Source organism: Mercenaria mercenaria, chromosome 18 (assembly GCF_021730395.1).
Source record: "Mercenaria mercenaria strain notata chromosome 18, MADL_Memer_1, whole genome shotgun sequence".
Lineage (NCBI taxonomy): Eukaryota > Metazoa > Mollusca > Bivalvia > Venerida > Veneridae > Mercenaria > Mercenaria mercenaria.
Window position 1 is genome coordinate 22,908,601 of NC_069378.1, and position 24,716 is coordinate 22,933,316.

General features: G+C 35.3%; 2 protein-coding genes across 5 annotated transcripts in view; both read left to right on the top strand.

The window, feature by feature from the left end:
* Window positions 1-10,831, top strand: part of LOC123538040 (dipeptidyl peptidase 4-like) — a 251,428-nt gene extending 240,597 nt beyond the window's left edge. For all 4 annotated transcript variants that reach the window (XM_053529558.1, XM_053529559.1, XM_053529561.1 and 1 more), the window contains exons 19-26: window positions 1,142-1,336; window positions 2,294-2,345; window positions 2,647-2,746; window positions 3,219-3,283; window positions 5,892-5,964; window positions 7,149-7,222; window positions 7,581-7,671; window positions 8,328-10,831. In XM_053529558.1, the coding sequence (XP_053385533.1) occupies window positions 1,142-1,336; window positions 2,294-2,345; window positions 2,647-2,746; window positions 3,219-3,283; window positions 5,892-5,964; window positions 7,149-7,222; window positions 7,581-7,671; window positions 8,328-8,398 (721 nt within the window). In that variant the 3' untranslated portion in view covers window positions 8,399-10,831. The remainder of the gene's footprint in view (window positions 1-1,141; window positions 1,337-2,293; window positions 2,346-2,646; window positions 2,747-3,218; window positions 3,284-5,891; window positions 5,965-7,148; window positions 7,223-7,580; window positions 7,672-8,327) is intronic.
* A 2,765-nt stretch (window positions 10,832-13,596) lies between these two features.
* On the top strand, window positions 13,597-19,544 carry LOC123539065 (protein dachsous-like). The gene is made up of 5 exons (XM_045323538.2): window positions 13,597-13,791; window positions 14,687-14,942; window positions 15,626-15,741; window positions 16,822-16,896; window positions 18,296-19,544. The coding sequence occupies exons 1-5, from the start codon at window positions 13,701-13,703 to the stop codon at window positions 18,559-18,561; spliced, it is 804 nt and encodes a 267-aa protein (XP_045179473.2). The 5' UTR covers window positions 13,597-13,700; the 3' UTR covers window positions 18,562-19,544.
* Window positions 19,545-24,716: the final 5,172 nt, after the last annotated feature.

The following is a 24,716-nucleotide window of genomic DNA, read 5'->3' on the forward strand; positions in this document are numbered from 1 at the left end:
TAAGTTTCTGAAGAAGGAATTTTTGACATTTTGGGGAAAACAGGCATATACATACAGTGAACAATGAGAAAACGAAAAGTCATCAGGACCAGACTAAACTACGGGAATCGCCGAGCAAAAACGACTGAAAATATTTTTGAAACATATCATACTGATGTGGATATTCATTTTCCAAAAAAAACTAGAACATTTCTTTTCCATCTAAATTAGTTATGAGGTAGAATGTGAGAAAATTTATTTTTGACTACGCACATTTCTTTCAAATGTATATCTGTATACTAGTCTGGTCGTACGCCTGCCTGTCTGTCCGACTGTAAAAGTACAAGATATTTTTTCATGAAGTCTGATAGGTACAATCGAAATAGAAAAGTATCTACCAACATTGAATAAATATGAGTCATCCCTGTTTATTAAGTTTAGAACAGGTAACCACTTCTTTTCGAATGGAACTGAAAAATGGACAGGCCAAGACATGAATCAAAGAATCTGCTCGCTTTGTTTGAGTAGAAATGTGGCAAATGAGTTTCATTACTTACTTAAATGCCGGTAATCATACAATAATAGCGTATATTCTGCCTGCGTTGTTATATATAAGAATGCTAATTTTCCCGAAAGCCTTGCCTTTCCGGTAAATAGTCAAATTATATACTGAATGGCTTGACGGTCAATAGTCAGGATGGCTTGTACTATTTTTCGGCAAGCCATTCTATTAATGTTACATAACATCATAAATATATTTTCATATATTCCGTTTCTTCAGGTCGTGACTTCAGGCTAGCAAACCAATGCTAAAGTGTCGACAGGTCAATAGAACAAACTATAGACCGGCGAATTGTATCAGAAGTCATGTAGTTATACACACTTATTGAATTGCTTGCCGGTCAACAATCAAAACTATTGCCCGAGGTCCGAAGAACCGAGACCCTATAGTTTTCAATGATCGGCAAGCCATTCAAAAGTGTTTTATTATATAACATATTTTAAGTGTTTTTTTTTTATTTAGAATTTAGACCGGCCATCAAGCACAAACTATGGGCCGCCGATCGGTAAAGACTTGTAATAAATTTCTACTTCTACGTAATTTTCATTTTTTGACAGAAAATATTTGCCTTCAAGTCAGATCGAACACCTGTTTTTTCAGATATGGGGGCCCCGATTCTCAAAAAGTTACCAAGGCTTTTAGTTTAGGTTGGGAGGACTATTTAGCTAGTTCACACGGTATAGTAATTGCAAACGTGGACCCACGTGGCACAGCTGGGCGTGGCGATGCTTGGCGACATGCCAACTACAGACACTTGGGATCAACGGAAGTAGACGATACTATTGTGGCAGCAAGGCAAGTAGTTCCAGCTAATCAAAATGAAATAAAAAAGAAGTCATTCTGTAAAAATATTAATTAGATTTTTCTTGCATGCCATACAGAAGTTTCCCATGGTTTTGCCGGTGCAGGAAGAACTCATCTTAAACACGAGACTCTCGTCTTTTAATTTACAATCGAATGGGTAGATTCATACGCTGCCATAATAAAAAAGTGCTCAAAAGAAAAACATTATTTTTTATTTAATTTCGTCTATTATTTGAATAATACGGTATGCAAGAAAAAGAATCTATTACTGGTAGAAGGTGCGAATGGAAATATCTGGCTCTCGTTACCGCTTAAACAGTTATCATCAAACCAGATATTTCAGTCTGCATTTTCAGCCAGTGAAAGATTCATATACATTTTTTCTTGAATAAGACAGAATGCAATGTTAAGTGGTTGCAAGCGATTTAATGCACGAGTCTGGAAACAGCCTCATTTGTAATCTGTCCTAAAATTTCTATTTACTTTATTTGTGGTGGATCGTATGTTTTATAGAACTATTTTGTTGGTGTGTCACACATTTTTCATGGAAAGTTTTCCAAATACCAATAAAGTGAAGTAGAACATGTAGAAATGAAATGTAAGTAGTCAAATCTATGGTGCATTGCGCAAACAAGTATACAGACACTTCACACAACAGGCAAAGTAAGAATGGTCTAACATCTGCTGAGAATCGTTTGGAAAAAGATGCTAAGTGCCAAACAACAATGAAGAATCTAAAATTTCATCTCGTAGACTCGTCAAAGTAACACTACTGAATGGAAACACGGGCAAATTTTCACGGTAGCCATAAAACACAGGCACCTAAGATAATATTTGTCAACAGTTTTTAACATTTACGTATATTAATTTTAATATTTGGATAATTTCGACAATTGAAGATGTATATCTAGAAAATTTCAGACACTTCAGTTTTGTTGTCTTTTTCAGATACTTCAACAAGTTGAAATATATTAGCGATAAAAGTGCAATTTGGGGATGGGTGAGTAGAAGTCAATGTTCATGTATTTCTTACGAGTTATATTTTCTCTAAATGAGTAAAATACAGCGTCTGTGTTAGTGAAGAAAGAAGAAGACCAGGATAATAGATGTCATTTACTTCCTCATTAATTTTGTAGTTTTGTGTGTCTACATCTATGTTGTAAATTCATTGATTTTAGTTATAATTTGACATATGTAAGTAATTTTCAAATTACGAAATAGCAGTTATAACTACAAATGTAGATCAGGGTCAGTTCCCCCCCCAAAAAATCAAATATTTGGAAATATACTTTTTTTTCCAGTCTTATGGTGGGTTTTTGACTAGTTTAGCCTTAGCTCGAGGTACGAATGTGTTCGACTGTGGAATTGCTGTGGCTCCAGTCACTGACTATAGATACTACGGTAAGTTCTACTTGTAGATTAATGTTACTGCATGTATATGTGTATAGCTAATGTGCATAATAATGGTCCATCCGGCCTTTCAGTCACAGTGTAGCGAGACAACCTAAAGAACGGGGCGCTTAAAGACTGCGCTCTTTATATACACGGTCTATACGTTCTAAGGTCGTTAGCTTAAACTGTTACTCTTCCCTACTTTGCATTTTCCCTAATATATACATATCGACGGACGCTTATTTCTATATATTGTATTATAATTATATTTGCTTGCATAATTATATGGTTAGTTGTGCTACACATAGACAGCAAAGTTACCTCAACTAAAGTATTCATTTATAATTATGATAGAATTCTCACAAAGGAGCTTATTTCTTCCACCACAGGAAGGGAATGGAATGGCATTATGCAAAATTAATACTGTTAAATAACCTGTCATTTTACACTATAAAATTTTCCGCCATGTTTATAATTACAGACAGTGTTTATACGGAGAGGTTTATGGGGATGCCAACGGCAGATGACAACCTCGAAGGATATGAGGTAATTATTCTCTGACCAAAATCTGTAAAACATATAATCATCTCGGACAACATATTAATTCTTTAAGTAATTGTGTGAAATATTTTATATACACGTGAGGCATACACATTTATCCTACCCAGCAATCTTAATGGCACTGACCTCAAGATCGTTTAACCAAAAAAAGAGAGTTGTTTTAGATATAAAAAATTGCTTGACAGATTATAAATTATAGAAACACAAAAGAATTAATTGTTTATTACTAACTTTTCCAATCAAAATTGAAAGTCGTTTATAACAGGGTACCGACGCTACACTACCTTCATTATAAAGTATGAAATTTAACGACCATAAGTACGTATTCATCCATGTTGTATTTGTCAGCACTGTTGCCGTGGCGACCCGGGTTAAATTCCAGACTCGGGCATGTTTTTTTCCTTCTTGATTTGTCATTTTTAAGATAGATTAGAAACAAAAACTCATGGCCTCCATCTGTAGTACTCGTCCAGCAGTATGAGTGCGATATTGGACAAAAAATATAATAAATTCAATTAAAATGGAGAAAACGGAGGCTGATTTGTAAAATCCGTACCGCTCCGTTACGATACCGCATTATGATTGGGTAATCTAGAGGAATAAGGTCAGTAATTCGGTCGAAAATGTGCTTCCGTGGTGTGAAGTCCATAATAAATAGATCCTAATTTTCCCATTTTCTACGCAAATTCGTGTAGAACGAGTGCTTTAATCACACTTTTTCGGTACTAGAATACATTCTGCATGAAATGAGACGGTTTTCTTGTCCATACAACCCACATGGCACTTTTTGCAGATCGAAACCGGAAGTAGGTGTTTATTGCGCGGAGGAGAGCAAATATGCGCCATTTTTAGGGTAGCAGACCACAACTGACTGGCATTTTACTAGGAACTATTCAACCCCCTATTTTCATTTTAATTTTTTCGTTAATTTGTGATAGAACTTTCATCAAAAATTGGTGTAGGAAAAAATGTTGTTCTCTATAGATACATAAAGACGACATGAAGTTGTCGTTTTTTATATGAAACAAAGAAGGATTTGAATTATTGACCTTTAACCTAGAGGTGTCCGCCCGGTATCAATACCCATTATTTTATGTATAGAGGAACACGAAAGGTGAACTTCACAACAGAATTACAGCAATGGCAGTTCTGTATTTCTATAGTTTAGTAATATCCGAGTCAAATAAAAGTACGTTAGATCCAAATTTCATATTTAAAAACCTAAACAATGACTTCATATAGTATTTGTGTATTAAAAGTACTATGGATTAGGTTTAAAGTAGTACACACTGTATACATGTATAGTTAAACGCAGTATAAATGTATACTGCCACTTAAAATACTGAATGACATTTAATTATGAATGTAGCTCTGTATGTAATCATAATTCATATATTATTTAGTCAAGCTAAATACAGCTGATGAGGATTTTGTACATTTGACGTAAATATCTAAAGATAAAATTTTAGTGAAATATATCCATTGGATATCATAAAGACTAGAAAACACTGTCATGAACGATGACATTTTTTTTTGCTGTCCTTAAATGTTTACAATTACTGTTCACATTTGCATACACTTCTGTAATGGCCGACATGTCCGTAGTACTTTTTACATACTTCCGCACAGAAATGTTGTCCTGCAGGAAAACAGACGTAACAATGACACAAAAATTCCACAATGTCAATTAACACATTTAAAACATAACCAGTAAAATAGTGATGGCTTCAAATAAGAGACTTCACAACCAAACACTTGATAGTCCAGAATAAGATTCCAGTATGATCTGTTTTGATGGACTTTATACTAGACACTGTCTATTAAAACTGGACTGATACAAATTGTAACAGGACGAATGAAAATTCTAGGCAGCTCGTCCTGCAGGACGAATTTGTCGAGCCCTGGCCGACCGGTTATGGATATTTAAAACATAATGATAATTAAAGATTTGTACCGGAATCGTAAAGTCATCAGTCTTTATGCCATGATTTTATGCAAGAATAGCGACAATACACGTTTGTTTCTGTGTATTAACATCTGCAGAAGCCTTTAGGATATGTTGATGACCGAGACCGAAGGTCCAGGACACCAACAGTCCCACTGGCTTCACAAAAAGTATGATTTATCCCAATATTAATCAATTGTCAGTCTTCAGAATTCCGAGGTATCCCGAGGGGTTCTGCTGAAGTTGTAACAGGAAGCAAACATACATGAAAGCTATGTACTAGGCCGTTAGGTACGTTCTGTCACGGAACACACAGAAATTAAAGTGATTTTCATTGTTTACACACGATTACTCTCTTACTAAAACACACAATGAAAACGACATTCAAGAATCATTCTTTGTGTTTTCAAGGGATGTTTTAATATGAGAGTAAACGTGTATTAACAAGAAGATCACGTGCCGTTAAAACACCCTTTTAATATTTGCACGTTACATGGTGAAAAGGAAATTAGTTTGGCAGATTCTGCAAACGTGACAACACGTAAAACATGCGTTATCCCTGCAGTTACAGCAGTTTTATACTTGGTTCTACTCTTCAGTCAATCGTTTGTTTTTGTGTGTTTTAATTTTCAATCTTTTTTTTTTCAGGCAACAAATATTTCTAAGTTTGCTGAAAATTTTAAGAAATCGAAATTCATGATTGTTCATGGGACAGGTGACGGTAAGAAAACTTGATTACTATGTAATATCCACTTGCCACTATACTTAAGTATAATTATGGTCATAATTGCGTTTATTTTAAAGCGGCTCGATCTATATCGAAATATGCGTTTTGTTAAAAGCATTCCTTGGTATGACCGTTAGCGAACAGCATGGATCCTGACCAGACTGCGCGGATGCGCAGGCTTGTCTGGATCCATGCTGGTCGCAAAGCCACTATGTTGGTTTTCTCATTGCGCGGCTCATTTATTAAGGTAGTGGATGGTAATAACAATCGGCAAATTTAGTATTCTTCGTAAACTATGCGATTTCAGTGTTCACCGGTTTTCGAAAACATGACGCCAAAATGTATGCAAAACCGCTTAGTTGTCGTATGCAGTAGGCTATAAAACGTATCTCACTGCTTAGGTAGGAAGGTTTGTAGCTTTGAAAATCACGCCTGAAGTATACGAATTCATGTTTAAGCTTAACATACCGTATAACTAAGGTATATGATGTGTTATGAATGTATTTAGCTATGTATATTTTGCAAGCTACAAAAGCTGTGCACGTTTACAAGTAAGTCAGCTCTACTAATTAAGAAAGGCACTTGCGCGTAGAGAGATTCCTTTACGTCCGAAGAATGCCGACTTGCCTAACACGAATACGTAATAACACGGAAATTGCCGAGTGTTAGTTCGGATCCATGACCATAAAATTACACCTAACAGTGTATAAATTGCTCATTCGAACCTTGAACGAATACCTTATATAATGAAACATGTATAAACGTGCATTTATCTTCATTCCGCCCAGTGATCCATGTTTTTCAAATATTAACCTTTACCATGCCGGACACGATTGATTCTGCCTTTGCGCCCAGTGTGATCATGATCAGCCTGCACATCCGTGCAGTCTGATCATGATCTGCACTGTTCGCTATTCTGCCAGTATCTTTTTGGTAAGCACCCCTTTTAACAGTTAATGGTACTGTCCAGATTGGAAGATGGACAAGTTTCATTTACAGTAAGATTATATATGCCCAGAGTCATACAGGCAGTAAATTTTGACCAGGTGGTGTTAATAATTTTAATACTGTTAATGCCCTAGATGTACCATAACAGGTCTCTGCGGATAGCTAAAAGTAATAATTTGTTTCGAATCAACAACGGGCCTGACAGTTAACTTGTCTTGTTTTCCTTTCAGATAACGTACATTTCCAGAACACTGTTCAGTTGATTCGGTCGCTTACAGATGCCAACGTTTATTTTCGATCTCAGGTACTTTTTTTCTGTGCCGGAAAGGGGAAGTAACACAGTGTTGCAGTTTGCTTTAAAACGGTTTGAGTTATCGGCTTTTAACTGCTTATTATTATTATAAATTTCTCTTGAATGCTTTTTCCTTTATCTTGTATTCTTGTTTTATATATCTGTATTTATATCCAAAGATACAGTAAATATACTTCATAATGATCTTAACATTCATGGGGGCATTACAAAAGTCGGATTTCATATAGATTAAACAAAATATATTGAACAGTATATGTTATAATACACTGGAAGCACTACATATTGGATACACACAAAAGTATTGAGAAAAATGTTGAAGCAATATCTTATATTTGTGCTTTTTTTTTAGATTTACACGGATCAGCAGCATTCTATTAGGGGAGGTAACTCCAGGCGTCATTTATGGAACACTTTAGAAGATTTTCTGTTACAGTGTTATGGTAAGTGCTCATTAATAGACACTATATATCTTCAAGGTCGATCTATATATATATATATATATATATATATATATATATATATATATATATATATATATATATATTATGGCACGCCATAATTCAAGATGTGACTGTCAAGGATCCGGGGCTGTTGTAGAAGAAGTTCATATCAAAACACTGGTTTTATTAACTGACAACAGTAACATAACTAAAATACTGCATAAAACTGCGCTAAAACTATCAGTAGATATGTTTGTTTTGTTTTGTTGGGTATAGATCATATGGCGACTTTCCAGCTTGTGATGGTGGCGGAAGACCCCAGGTGCCCCTCCGTACATTATTTCATCACCGACCTTCCGTAAGCCAGCTGGACGGCTCACTCACTTGAAGAATTCAGCGCCCCGATTCAGGCTCGAACCAACATCGGTGAGGGGCTAGTGATTCTAAGTCAGCGACCTTAACCACTTGGCCACGGAGGCCCCGATCAATCAATATTGGAACTATGTTATATACGATGATTTGCTATGATTTATCGTCAGTTATACATACATCTGGGAAAATACCGCTTTCAATTGCTACCAGTGTCGTGTAAAAAAAATACGCATGCTTAAAGAGATTTTTAAGATATATAAAGGATTTTTTTTTGTATTTTCCAGGTGGTAGCAGAACACGTTTAGACGAGCTAAATAAGGAATCCTCAGAAAAAGATGCGCTGAATGACAGTTAATAAGCTAAAATTTAGAGAAAAACAGTGTGGAATTTGGACATACTTAACCTGTATTTCTAGAACTAATTTTCTAAGCGAAAAAAAATAAGAATATAAAATTGTCATTATGAAAGTTTTTGATCTGATATGCTGACAGGAATGCTTGCATTTCCACTTGGAATCTCGACTCGCTACTGCTTCTATTGATCTTATAGTGAAGACGATTTGTGCCTGTGAAATATCAATATGTAACGCATTTATTATACTCAGAAGGTATGAAACTATTCATCCTGAAAACATTACTGTTTTACAGAAAGAAATTATGGGAACAAACAATTGGCAACGTACTTAGTGTCACAACTGTTGATGTATTATTTGACAAATGTAATGTAAATTGCAGTTTTTATGTTCAGATCCGGTGATTTGATAAATAAATAGGCACTCGCGTTGTTTATCGTCCAATTTACCATGGTTCTGAGTTGAGACGCACAGGAATTTACACACAAGGGCGGCGCTTGTCCGAGTGGTTGAATATCAAAGCGTCTGAACGATGAAACATGTATGTAAGACGATGATCAACATGAAGATTTTGTTTAGTTTCATTCTATCATGCCCATATGAAATGTTGTGATTTAAAATATGTTGAAATCACTCATCTGAGTAGTAACAAACGGGGCGACATGCGTCAGTTTTATGTCATTATTTACGTCATAATGCTCTCTAACTGGTCCGCGCCGCAAACCATTGATTATCGTAGATTTTATCACTGTTGTTTTTCTTCATTGTTTAATTGAAGAAGAAATCCAGCCATGCTAGAATAGATTTTATACCAGTAAACATTACTGCAAAGAACATATTTTTGCATACCCTCACCCCTTTCATATACACACAAACAAACACACACATATACACCATTCCATGGGTGGCAAATGAAATCCAGAAAATCCTGTGCAATTAAATCCAGAACAGAACAACTGTCAATGAATATACAGTATAAGTAAAATAGATAACCAAGAAAACTCATTATATAGTCACGTCTATACGTATTGGTTTGTACCATCAAGGGAGATAACACAAATCAAACACAACGATTTTACTCTCCGAGTTACCCGTTGATTGAAGTGATACAAATATGAAGACAGCCTGCCAGTGCGCATGCTTTAAAATAATTCGTAACACGAAACGTGCTCACTCTAATTACATATTCATGTTCAAAGTGAAATCTGCTGTCTGGTAAAAAATGCATTTTCTCTTATACCGGACTTGATAGGCCCATTGACAAATCGAGAAATTCATTTGCTATATAACTACATGTCTAAATATGATAACATTAGTCGTTTTCTGTTCATTTTATCAACACTAGTCGTTAAACATTGTATTATTTTATATGCATACACAATAATATATTGCACATTTGTCATTTGACTTGCAATAAGTCGCCATTATATAAGTAAGTAGAATGTTACATTTTGTAGAAATGCAAGATATAAACACATAGATTATTATTTCTACTTGGAAAAGAGAGCGTGCATGTTGAATGTGCGTGCGTGCGTGCGCGCGTAATGTAAGCGAAATTAAGAATCTGTAGATGTCAAGGACAACTTGCGTTTTACTAATTTTCATTATAAGCTTATACATATTATTTTATATCAGTTTTTATGTACATAGCAAAGTATGAAAATGTAATTTTTTATTAATATTGTTGATGTCGGTATCTCCATTGCCATATGTCGGGGCAATCTCCATTCGCACTGGTCTGCCCAAACGTAGCCGCTGTGGGCTTTGATGTCGGGACACACATATTTAATGTAATACCGCTTTCATTTTCTATCAAAGAGATGTGAGCCAGCTGTTTTAATGCGATATTTCGGATACGCTAAACGTTGGGTGTTACCATACCATTTATATATATATATTAAGCAGATTTAATCTTGATTCATGCATCGTTCAGAGACCATAAGAGTCCGTGTATGAGGACATGAGTCGCTGCTGATTAGTGTTTATATCAGAACAAAGTAATGCTAGCTTGTTTGTTCGAGTGAAATAGCAAAATGAGTAAACAGAGATGTAAACATTCATATAATAGTACAATACTGAGACAACGTTTCCGCCATTATATGAGCCGCGCCATGAGAAAACCAACATAGTGGGTTTGCGGCCAGCATGGATCCAGACCAGCCTGCGCATCCGCGCAGTCTGGTCAAGATCCATGCTGTTCACTAGTGGTTTCTGTCATTGCAATAGGCTTTGAAAACGAACAACATGGATCCTGGCCAGACTGTGCGGATGCGCAGGCTGGTCTGGATCCATGCTGGTCACAAACCCACTATGTTGGTTTTCTCATGGCACGGCTAATATATTGAAAAATTTAATGACAGATAGAATGAAATTGTTGTGTTTTTGTATAGGTCTATTGTTTGGTAAAATGATAAATAAAAATATTTTTGTATTTAATTGTTTTTGTCTTAACTAAAGGCGTATCCTAGAATTCCCTGTATATGAGATGGTAAAAGCAAAGACGTTTTAATTACCAACAGAAATTTACAGAAATTTCTATAAGCTTCAAATAAATAACCTGTATTACCAGGGAGACATTTATTCATAAGTTTGTTTTCGCTGTAATAGTTGAAGGGAGTTTCACATATTTTGTTATTTTAACAGAATTTTGATGTATAAGATCTTATCAAAATAGAACCAAGGTATAGATTAATCACTTCCCTTTCCTTTTGGTATGCTACATAGCATATTTTTGCTTTGAAAATGCGAAGAAAAAATCGTGTTAAAACAAAGCCCCCCCCCCCCCCCACACACACACTCCCCCATTACCTCTAAGTGTGTCCTTAAAAAGAGAACTGAAAGGACAACTTTCATGAAACTGCCATCTTAGATCGACAGGGGCTCGTACTGTAATGAAATTATGGACTCCTTTTTCTTGAAATGTAACGTCTACAACTGTCTCACAAATCTTGCACCTTCAGGCGATTTAAACAAAAATTATTCTGGAAAATTCAACGAAACTAAATTTTGATGTTACAAACAAAACATCCAAATACTGGACATTGTTGTGGTATTGTAAATCATGCACTCGAAACAAACGAAATAAAATCTGTCTTGTTTACTTCTAATTTTCAGCGGATCATATACACACATTACTGTATATTAAATACAAGGAAAGGTTCAGATGCGTAACATGCAAAAAGACAAGAAAAATAGTCGGAACGCTACGTATATCATGTATATAAAACAAACAAAAAAATGCACAATTCCGTGCTTAAGGTGACAAACTGTAGCTGTTTCTGTTTTACGTAACTTCTATGTTACTGTAAATATTTGGAAAGTTTTATTAATGATTAAAAATGTAAAAAGACACGTTATTCTAAAGGCATGAAAATATCTATATAATTTTATACAATTTGTATGTTTATGAGGAGATTAAGAACGTCCGCCACAACAGTGAATCGACATGCACAGAATTGGCAATACAATAATGAATAGAAGCCAGTGACTATATAGTTTTAATTTACCTTTTGAACATTAGGGAAACCCCGTCTTTTAATGCACTGCTCATACATAAATGCCCATTTTAAAAAGATTGCGTGACCAAACCCAATTTGAAGCGCTACTCTTACTTTCCAATGGTTTTATGATCCTCATTTAACGCGTACACGATCATTATACTAGCGATTAGTTGACTTAATTAGTTCAACAAGTAATAAAATTTCACTAAGTAATAAAAATATAAATGATCGAAATTTTCCATGGATGCATGTGCTAACGCAACAAATCGATCTAATCAATACGGAGCCAGTGACGCTATTCTAACCAGGCCCTGTGTTCACAAAACATTTTTCGGTCTCAGCTGAGTTTGAAATTTTAATATCAGTATAATGTTACTAAAACGTCAAGCTTAAATTCTAACTGAGACGGACCATTGATACTGAATAGCCACTTGAAAATAGTTATCAAAATAAAATTTAGTTTTAAACATGCTATTTAGATATAAATAACAAATAAAACTTCATTATCAAACTCAGCTGAGACTGAAAACGTTTTGTGAACATGGGGTCAGGTTCCCGGTCACAGCTGCTATCCCGGCTAGTGTTCAGAGCTGGGTGATTTAGGTAAGAAATATAAACTTGGTGATGGGGAGGTGCTTATGACACCTGTGATGAATTTACATTCATATACGGTAGGAATATTCGACAAAATACCCTTTACATCACTATTCATAAAAATGGGAGCGGGGGTGGGGGGGGGGGGGAAGCGGGCATTAGTACCTAACCGTAGGTCGGGGTGTAGAATTATTACATTTGAGGAAGCCATTTATTCGGGTTACGGAAGGTCGGCCGTTCAAACAATGCGCTCTGTCCACGCCTGAAATAAGCTCGAAGGGGCACCTGGTGGATTCCCTGCCATAAATAAAAACTGGAAGGGTTCCATCGGGATGATTTGACCCATTCAATCTTCATGTATAATAGAGTTCTGCATAAGATGGTACTACAAAGATGGAAGGGTGTCGCACATTCATTTAACTCTCAAATATTTTACCTGATCTCAAACGCTTTTTCTACTATTAGAATAATTACGGTAATGAATATTATATACACAATTATAAAGTACATATACTTGATTTTATATTGTAGAAAACTGTTAATGTGATATTTACTCTTAACACAGTCTCTTATAATTCATTATTTGAATGGCAGTGTATTTCGGTTAACTTGTCTTATTATATTTGTTTATACGATGTATATAATACATAGATGAGACTTTAATAAAGATTAAAAATTATACAATTATAAAGTACATATACAATTATAAAGTACATATTTTACAATTATAAAGAAAGAAACGGTTCATCTTTATAATTAAGCTAATAGATCCTAATTTATTACAAAATGTCTCATTGGTATTATGCTAGATACTTATGCAAATAATGCACTCAATAATAGTATATGAAAAAGGTGTTTCACGCAGAGGTAAGGTTGATATGCATTGATGTATACTCGTGAAATATATCTAAATGAAATAACACGTAAATAGTATTTTTGAAAAAAGTAATAAAACATTTTCTACCCAAATTTAATGATGGAGAAAGTTTAGAATTCGCAGTTAAATAATGGCCTTAAATTAAACTGCAATAAAACAACATGGTATGTATTAATTTGCAATAAAACACATCCGCATTTTGTTATTCATCAAAACTTTTAAGTTCTTGTATTTAAGACTCTGTCTTGTAAAAGAAAAAGTATTTACTCCTATTTGATAAAACTTGAAACATCTACTTGTGGAGCTCTTAACTAAACTTACTTTAGGCAAAATAATGTCTGAGAATAATAAAATATTCGTAAATTATTTAAAGATGGAATTTATGTTTCTGATTATCACAACGTTATGCATTTGCGCCAGAGCAGGTAGGAAATTATTATTACTTTCTAGAATTTTGGTTTAATTATTTTTATCTCATGTATGACGTCACGGGAGTGTAATAAAGCCATTACTTAAAAGTGATAATACACTAGTATAATAAAGCTTTGACGTCGACGTCGCTTATGGAATAGGAGACGTTGGTCAAACTGACTTGTTTATATACTTTAGTAAAAAAAAGTAAAATTTTTAATGTTTCGACAGGAAAAGCTAACATGTGATAAAAAGAATATTACATTTGTGACTATCCTCATTAAATATATTAAACTCGTTGAATAACATTAATGGAATGCTCGGCAGAGCCTCGCATTTTATTATTTTATTCAACTCTTTTAATAAATTCAATATGAAAAGACACTTATGTAATATCCTCTATTTAAATCTTTCATTATTTAAAGATAGGTTCATTTAGTATTTGTGACATGAAACTCTGTGTGTTCTACCGTAAACATTAATTTAGAAAAAAGAAATCATATGACGCTGTCTGAATACGCCGCATGGGAATATCTAAACTTATCATACCGTTAAATACATAAAGAATTAATGTAAAGTACTGTAAAATCATTTAAATTCGTTGGCATGAAATTTCGCGCAAACGTGAAAGAGGACTGTTTCGCGCGGACTTTAATTCGCGCATTTTCAATTTTAGAAATGAAAAAATAAAATGAAAACGTATAAAAGCGCAGTCTTAAATTCGCGCATCGGCCCGAGCGCAATATACGCGAAAATTCGACCTACGCGAATAAAAAAGATTTCACAGTATATAATAACTGTATACCCTGTAAAAAATAAAATTTGGTTAGTTTGAAAGAACTTGGAAAATGACGAAAGAAGCAACCGGCATGTTCGAGAAACAAAAAGAATGAAATGTATTCACTTCAGCTGTCCCTGTGTTTACGACTCCCGGATCGCCTGGACGTGCAGTTCCCGTGTCGGAAAGTTTACCCGCCGGGACGTCGGTATACAGGGCTGTAGCAGTGGATGCCGACGGCGATGTTTTGGTGTATTCACTAACGTCACAGATACCTACAAGTCCACAGAAGTTTAACATCGACTCGAAATCTGGCGTGGTAACAACACTTTCCACTTTTGATGTTGATGGTCCAAGTGCGATCAATCAATATGAGATAGCAATTAGGTAAGTCCACAAAAAATTTAACGTCGACTCGAAATCTGGCGTGATAACAAGGTAAGTCCACAAAGGTAAGTCCACAAAAAATTTAACGTCGACTCGAAATCTGGCGTGATAACAAGGTTAGTCCACAAACGTTTAGCATCGACTCGAAATCTGGCGTGATAACAAGGTAAATCCACAAACGTTTAGCATCGACTCGAAATCTGGCCTGATAACAAGGTAAATCCACAAAAGTTTTGCATCGACTCGAAATCTGGCCTGATAACAAATTTGTGAGCGTTTGATGCTGATGGTTCAAGTGCGATCAATCAATATCATGAATATAAGACACCAAAAAGGTGAAAAATAATAAACGCAGGTCAAAACTTAATGACAAGTTCTACAATATCATATCTCAATCATGCTCATGTATTGTAGGAAAATAAAGAAAAATCATAATTTACCTGAACATAGAAAAATCTTAAATACTACTCGTGACAAGATGAATACACTCCATTTGTAATTTTTTATAGTGCTACATTGAAAATTTACTTTTCAGACAGAAATCGAGATATTAATATGACTCTACAAGATGCATCAAACACACGAGTATTGAATTCCGGAATCTCTCCTGACCGTGAATATATGCGTATTTGCTAATACGGAGAAAACTGTATATTCTAAAATTTTATTTCGCTTTATTTTAGAGTAACGGATGGGACACGAGACGTACAAACTACACTTGTCATGCAAATTGTTGATGAAAACGACAACAGCCCAGTGTTCAGTCATTACGAAGTCATCAGACAGACAACCAAGCCAGGTAAAATTTTCATACGTATTACATATATGTACAATATATATACATGTAGATCATTTTGACTCAATGATTGACCAGCGAGCCACTCAAGAAGTGTTTTATTATATGATATCAGACATTATATAAATATCATATGGCAGGGTTGTGTGACATTGATATTGCCATCCCAATGGCACAATGTCACCCGAGGCGAAAGGCTGTTTATTACACCGAACAAAATTTGGTACATAAAAATGTTTAAAAATGTTTTAATTCATTTAATTTAACAGTTTCATCTTTAGCGCGGTAATCGCCTGTGTACACATTGAATAGTGACGTCACTTATATGTGTACAAGGCAGGCAATCATATGGCTAAAAAATTGAAGCAGTTAATTGCCCTTATATGACATTCAAAATATCAGCGCGGTCACATGACCTGACAGTCACTTTCGCTTGGTCACGTGTCAGAAAGGTTGAATATCAAAATATCTCTTCCTCCGGTAATGGGATTTTATCATTGTAGGCAAATGAGAGGTATAATAATAATATATCTTTTTTTTTTCTACTTTAGCCGTTTAAAGTAGGCCAATTATGCAACACGAACAGGTGATTTATAAAAGGAACAATGTAAAATATTATTGAGGTGACCTTTGTCAACGGAATATGACCTAGCGTTTGTCACCTTTCGATATATTTTAATTAGTCTGAATGCTCCTCCCCTTTGTTGGAATCGTATCATTTTAATATCTATATTTCATTCTAACAAGTTCAATCACTTAATATAAACACGTAATGACAAAACATGTATTAGTAGCCAATCAAAGGAGCGAGAAAATTGTGACGGTTAAGACAGGTGGCTGCTAAATACAGGTGAAAAACAGAACTTATTAAGTTAGCTGACTGTCTGCTTAATACAAGCAACCGCAAAGGGAGTTTCAACTGTATGTAAAATTTTGATATTGATATGCTAGACTAGCAATGTCTGTCAACAGTCTTCATTCCACCACAAACAGGTTGAAAATTACAGTAACTAGAATAGCCTTGAACAATTACAAATTATACAGACTAAAGATGATTAGAGTAATCTCCCTTCTACGTTACAGGATATATTGTCGCCGATATTCGAGCGGATGATGTCGATTCTGAAATGAACGGGTTGGTAACCTACAAAATTACAGGTATTTGTCAAGTTTTAAAATCAGTTTTTAAATTTACACGTTAATGTGCAAAAATATATTAATAGAAATTTCTCACACGCCTCCGATATTTTTTGCAGTGTCTTTCGTACTATAAGTAGCACATTTATGAAATTGTTCATGCGTTTAGAAATATATATTGTCAATCATACAATGAAATTTTAACAAATTCCATTCGTGTGATTTTACTGCCGCGACCCGTTTTAAGGTTCAGGAGTATATCATCAAAACACAGAAATGTTTGATAAATGAACGACATCTTTACCAATATTTTACCTGACCATTACATTTTCTGCCGTACTGTCCCGTACGACGGATACTTAAAATATTCTGAAAAAGTTGCCCCCCTTTGAAAATGAATGCCATTTGTAAAGAAATAAAAATAAACAATTGCTGAAAACTGCGTTCCACCTAGTTATGTGAAATTTCAACACTTGTACATTATTGCAAATGCATTAAAACGAACATATGTAACAGTTCTTTGAAAATGGGGAGTTTTTAGAGGCGTTTAACTGTCCGGAAGTTTGGCCCCTTTATGCAGTCCTTTTCCAGAATTTAATGTTTATATCAGTATACTGAAACCTGTTTCGTAGAGACAAATACATGTTTTACATGCTGTTTAATTTTCATGTGAAAAAAACTCTTTCTTTCTATGATTTGGTGTTGTTTGAATTTTTTTTCGCAAAACGTAAGGCTAAGCGTTAAAACAAGTAAAAGAAATTCACCTGAAGGTTTTACTTTTAGTAAATGTACAACTTGATATTTGTGTGGCAAGTATTGAGTTATCTTATATCAAGTTACATTTAATTTATAATATTGCTAAATCAAGAGGTCATTTTGTTGTTGTTATGACTTCCCTGCATTATACTGTTCGCTTGTAAATCATACACTTTACCTGTAAATTTGTGACCTTTCAAAATTTTGTTGCGGTTGCAAAATGTATGAAAAGAAATAGCATTTTACAATTTCGTTGAAAATTGAAAGGATTATTTTAAATATGTTGTTCTAAACATGTGAGAAATTACATATATACTAACTATACACTTTATAATGTGAAACATATTGCAAAATATATCGAAGGGGCTTCAAAAGTTTCATAAAGTGCATATAAGTATATTTTTACAAAACATTACATTTACATGTGTATATGTGGAATCGAAAGATAAACATAACCTTGTCGTCATAAATAGGCCTTACAAAAACCCTAAAAGTCGTAAAAGCTTTAAGTTTCGCAAAAAAAAAAATCATAAAACATATCAGTTTCCGTTTTCCATAGACCATATGCTAAGTGTTTGTTAATGTTTAAATCGTTATTAATACTTACAACCAAGTTACCATCTTACTCTGTCACCTTACCATTTTTTTCGTGTGTACATTACAGGTGGGAACGAAGAGGGCGCTTTTGGTATAGATGCAGACGTCGGAGTCCTTTACACAATGTATGAGCTTGATCCTAGAACACGTGACCTGTATAACCTCGTGATCGAAGCTCGTGACTCTGGAAAAACTCCACGGTCATCAACAATGACTATGACATTGACATTGATCGGTGACCATGGCAACGGTGTAGAAGATATAAGACATCGCCTCCTATCGTTCATCATTTATTATTTCATCTTGTTTGCAACATTAAAGACATTGTGCTAAAGTATAATATACATATTCATAAACACATGTAAATCCATGGAAGCAGTTGTATGTATAGCGTCATGTTCATGTACGGAATTTTACCGTTTTTTGTCCTATTTGTAGTAAACTGTCCCCGCATAACCCTCACCCACCCATCAATCAGGCATCAGTTACTGTTTAAGTTAGATTAAAACTGCCAAATCGAATACTACTACTCCTGCACTTGTTTATTGGACCATATTTTTTGTCATGTTTATGCAGTAATATATCAGCCACGATGGGAACAAAAGTCACGACTATCAATTAAAACTAAAGTCTTTAAAATGATATTTTTAGCTTTCTTGATATTGATCTTAGATGGTGAGATTTTGCAGCAAAATAAACAAGTCCACTGCTGCCCGTGTGTTTACTGTAAAATACGTGAAAAGAGTTTGTATTTAACACAGGCTGAACGTTTCTGATATTCTGTAAATATCAAGTGTCTATTTAACTGTTCAAAATCCACAGAATCCATAATGAAGCCTTCATATACTTGGTTGCGAGCTTTTGACTTCTTGGCAAGAATAATTGTCTTTACCAATAAAAGGCACTGTATATCGGCGTGGCAGTATGTGGCATGAGCAGGTGTATTGGCGCTGAAAATATATAACACGGCAGCAGAAATTCTTTCAAAAAAGTGTTCGGGTGAGGAGGGTGGGTATTTTTGTACACGAAGTGTCGACTTGCCTGCTTAGTTATTTGTGAAGGAATGGACCGGTTTGAAATATAAAATGACCAAAATGACCACACCCGTGAACTGCTCGTGCGTGAAATTGATTAATCGAGGCACGTTATTATTATATGGACTGGATTGGAATAACAGAAGCAGAAATTATAGCTCTCGTGTGCCTACTGAAAAATAACATAAATTTATTTCTCAAGAGAACATAAATTCCTTTATATTCATACATGTATTTAGTTTTCTTACATTTTCGTATATTTTATGGATTCTTGATACTCAACTTAACCAGTCCTTTGGATATTTTATGTTTTACTTACATTACTCACACTTGTTGTATTTTAGTACACCTTGCCCCGCATAACATCGCCCCCCCCCCCCCACCTCCCCGCCAAGTGACATTCACCATTGGGATTTGGGTGCCTTACCTTAAACTAACTAATGTCTGCCCTTTACTCGCTTAGCTCAATAGGCAGGGATCTATGGTTTGCGGGGTAGGTAGTTCGACCCCGGGCGAAGCGTATGCCTTACGTTATGATTCTTTGAAAGACATGTCTGAAAGCATTCGTCCCCCACCTCTAATTAATGTGGGAAAGTTGGCATTTACTTGCGGAGAACAAGTTTGTACAGGTACAGAATCCAGAACTGAAATACTGTTGAAAAATGGCGTTAAATCAAGAGCAAACAAGCAAACCCTACCAAGACCAGTCCTTACGTGAGGCCCGATAATTATAGGCGCAGTAGTTAAGAAGATAATTGAAAAGTTTCCCCTAAACGTAAACATGAATCCTGACGTCGCCGGTCAGAGCACGGTATATAGCCAGCCATCCATATTCTTCGAATAGTCAAGGCTGAGATGTAGAAGTGAGTGTTTTAGAACTGCACCACTTTCTCAACAAGAGCTCGTCGAACACGAAATGCCCCCCTTGATGCATTTAATAATTGCACAAGGAACAGAACTTATATGCACACTGTAAATAAGTATATGTAAACCATGTGGCCCACAGGGCGGAGCCATATTTGACCCTAGGGGAATAGTAGAGGATCACTAGATGATGTCATATACAAAATATCAAAGCCCTAGGCCCTGTGGTTTTGGACAAGAGGTTTTTCAAAGTTTTTTCCTATATAAGTCTATATAAACCATGTGACCCTAGGGGTGGGGCCATATTTGAGCCCAGGGAAATAATCTGAACAATCTTGGTAGAGGACCACTAGATTTTGCTACATACCAAAGATCAAAGCCCTAGGCCCTATGGTTTTGGACAAGAAGATCAGAAACCATTTAACTATTCCTGGCCAATGTGACCTTGACCTTTGACCTAATGACCTCAAAATCAATAGAGGTCACCTGCTGGTCATGACCAACCTCTCTATCAACTTTCGTGACCCTAGGCCCAAGCGTTCTTGAGTTATCATCCGGAAACTTTTACTGTTCAGGGTCACTGTGACCTTGACCTTTAACATACTGACCTCAAAATCAATAGGGGTCATCTGCTGGTCATGGCCAACCTATCTATCAATTTTCCTGACACTAGGCCCAAGCGTTCTTGAGTTATTGCCTGGAAACCATTTTACTGTTCCTGGTCACTGTGACCTTGACCTTTGATATACTGACCTCAAAATCAATAGGGGTCACCTGCTGGTCATGACCAACCTCCCTATCAACATTCGTGACCCTAGGCCCAAGCGTTTTTGAGTTATCATCCGGAAACTGTTTTACTGTTCAGGGTCACTGTGACCTTGACCTTTAACATACTGACCTCAAAATCAATAGGGGTCACCTGCTGGTCATGACCAACCTCCCTATCAACATTCGTGACCCTAGGCCCAAGCGTTTTTGAGTTATCATCCGGAAACTGTTTTACTGTTCAGGGTCACTGTGACCTTGACCTTTAACATACTGACCTCAAAATCAATAGGGGTCATCTGCTGGTCATTATCAACCTCCCTATCAACTTTCATGATCCTAGGCCAAAGTGTTTTTGAGTTATCATCCGGAAACCGTTTTACTATTCAGGGTCACTGTGACCTTGACCTTTGACATACAGACCTCAAAATCAATAGAGGTCATCTACTGGTGATGACCAACCTCCCTATCAACTTTCATGATCCTAGGCCCAAGCATTCTTGAGTTATCATCCGGAAACCGTTTTACTATTCAGGGTCACTGTGGTGTAACAGGGTCTAAAGTTCACTATTCTAACTACAACAACAACAACTCTGTTCTCTATGATAACTACTGTTTAATATAGTACTATGTTCTGAGTTAATATATACAACAATGTCTTTCTTCACAATTTCCTAACATAATCTCTATTATTTCATTAATGTCTAACTCTAACAATAATAATTCATTGCTAATTGCCCCGGCTCTAAACTATCTTAAATCGTATGGAGTATCGGCATACGTTACTAACATTAGCACGGGCAGATTGATACTGAAGTTCTATCTAGAATTTAGTGGTATTTAAGGAAAACTTCGTAGGGATGACTAAATTGTTTTTCTCCAAAAGGGCACGCATTTTGACCATAATAATAAAAACATGTCATTATTTCGTTTAGTCATCTGTCATTACAATTAGTTAGAAACAAAACAACAATCATGACGCAGCGAATAACGTGGCCAGAGGGTAATTAACCTGGACGAGATATCTTAACCTGTCATTTTCCAGATGTAAACAAACGCTGAAGTTATTTAAAGTAGCATTCCGAAATTCTTTGTGTATGACTTTTTACTGACCGATGACATATTGCTGACCGAAAACAAGATGATAAAATGTGCTTATCTAAATAAGTATAATGAATTCATAAAGTCATTATACGACACTCGTCTCTTACTCGTGAGTTTTTTTGTTTTTTTTAATTATCTATAAGAAAAAATAAAAAAAATAAGCAAAAACTAAAATTCAAGCGAGGCAATTAACAATTTAACACAAGGCAATGCATAAAACCGGCTGATTTTTATAAGTAGTACGTAGAATTTATTTTAAATGTTTTTAGCCGTACTTCTGAAGATTAATGATTTGAGAAGGATAGAATACAACAGAATACAAAATCAAGAATATATAGTTTCAACACATGATATAATATACATAATCAATGAATAGGAAATCACATGGAATACGTAGATTTAATTTTCACAATTTTCACGATTTGATTTAGTCCTAGAATATTCAATTCGTTTTCGTTTTTGTTTCAGTCCTAGATCGTTTTTTCTTGCGTTTTGAAGTCAAAACCCCATTTAATTACTCTAAATCTTAATAAAACACTAAATTACTAGCGGAACACAATTTCACAATAATTTCCGTAATTAAAAGTCCATTTTTTTTCCTCCCTTGCCCAGAGGGGTTTTGCCTTCAAGAGTGTGACTGAAATAGAAAGAATAAGAAAAATGCTTTAATCATCATGACAAGTAATGGTTTTAAGTACGGTAATTAAAATATAAGTTACTGGAATTTCCGCAATCTGAAAGGATAAAATGACAATTAGTAGGAAATGACATAAGAAAAATATGAATGTTACTCTCTGAATATGTTAATTAAGAGTGAAAATTTCCGCTAAAAGTTACAATAAATAAACATCGATTTTAAATTTATCATCATAACAGGAATTATGGAAGAAGAACAACAAGTAAGGTTAATGTATTCACATTCTTAGTGTAAAATCGTTAAGGACTGGTTGGATAAAAAAAAATTACTAGAAAAATTGTTGTTGATCTTGGCTGCAACAGTATTTCTGTGAGGAAAAAAAAAATAACTGTAAAACATAAAATTGGTATACATATTGATAAGTGTTTAATGACCTATTTTTCTTAAGGATAGATATAGTACAATAACTAAAAAAAAATCATTACTTCTTTAAATAAAATCGTTACTTAATATGTATATATATATTTTTTTTTTGAAGGATATTATAGATATAACAAAAACACAATTAAAATGCGAGTATATGCGATTATATAAATTCCGTATTTTTTTTTCTAAAGGTTTTTTTTTGTAATTGAATAATATAATGAAAATATAAATATAAAATACTAATGAACGACACAATCAGTCGACGTCATTAAGGTCGGCTGCAGACGTCTCTCCGCACGGTAACTGGTACGGCCAGATTGGCAAAAGATGTGACGTTGCCGACTTCGGAACCTTTTGAAGTACCGCCCGGAACACCGCCTCGTAGTTTGCACAGTCCTTCATTGTAGACTGAAGCGCTGAGTCATTCAATTCAGTACGTATGCAATGTTGGCAGACGTACTGGTGTCTGGTTCTGGAAAGGTCCAGTACTCGTCGCTCCGCCTTTCGAATGAAGATGTGCCTGGCTAAACTGGTCGTCGGCCAGTGTTTTTACCACGGCCGTATACACCTTGTCAAACGTTGGATGACGTCGGTGGCTCTGAAGTTGTGGGAACAGTCGTCATCTGTCCCCCAGCATTCATCACAGTTTGCTTTCGCCTGGTCTTGGATCAGGTGCCAAATCTTACAGACTAAGTACTCCAAAGTGAAGGATATAAAAATCCTGGCAATAGTGAATTTTCTGATACATTCCATAGTTATACTTAGGTTTTACGTATTAAACACAAGTGAAATTTGTAAGTAAACAGATCTCAATTCTCTGTGAACGAGTGGACCGCTCAATCCATTTTAAGTTGCTTATATAGTAGATGTATCCGTCACCCAAATTACGAACAGTCAAAAAAGATATATACAGTCATAACTCAGAACAATAGACATTTTCGACATTGATGTGCACTTCTAGACTTAAAGTTTCGGATACAAAGCAGATAGTATACTGCCTTCGGCAACGCTGTTATCTTCCTTGATCGGTGCAGTAGCTTGAAATGGTCCGGATTTGACAGCAGGAGTAATTATTTCGTCGTTTCCAGAGACAAATTTGTAGCGAATAACTTCTGAACCCGTATTTCGTGACTTTATGGCAGATCGGTGCTTAGAATTTCGTAATTTACATTTACAATAAATAAAAATCCCAATTCCTAGAGTAATTGAGCAACCAGCAGCTATAAGTACTATAATCCAGGTGGGGAAAATTGAATCATCAATTAGTTTAGAGTGTCTTAGATTCTCTAATTTGTTAATGAGAATGTCAAGCGGAATTTGCTTAATAGTTTTAATTCGTGGGGCAGCTTGACATTTGTAAAATTCTCAAGTTTGTAGTGAAATTGTTTTCCATAGGTGATTAGTAGAAATATTTGGGGGAAGTAGAGGGTTATAATCAAGGTGATGTGTTTTCTTAGAAATTTGCGAGTACCAGGGACTTAAGTTCAAATGTTCATTAAAGGCCTGACAGTTCATCTCAAGTTGGACTAAACTGAGAGGGGCTTTAACAACTAATTCATGGTTTGATTTAGTGTCAGATTGGCACACGATGACGAATCTTAAATCAATTAAAGTGGTGACTGCCCATAGACCGTTATCTATATTTTCGGCGTAAGGTA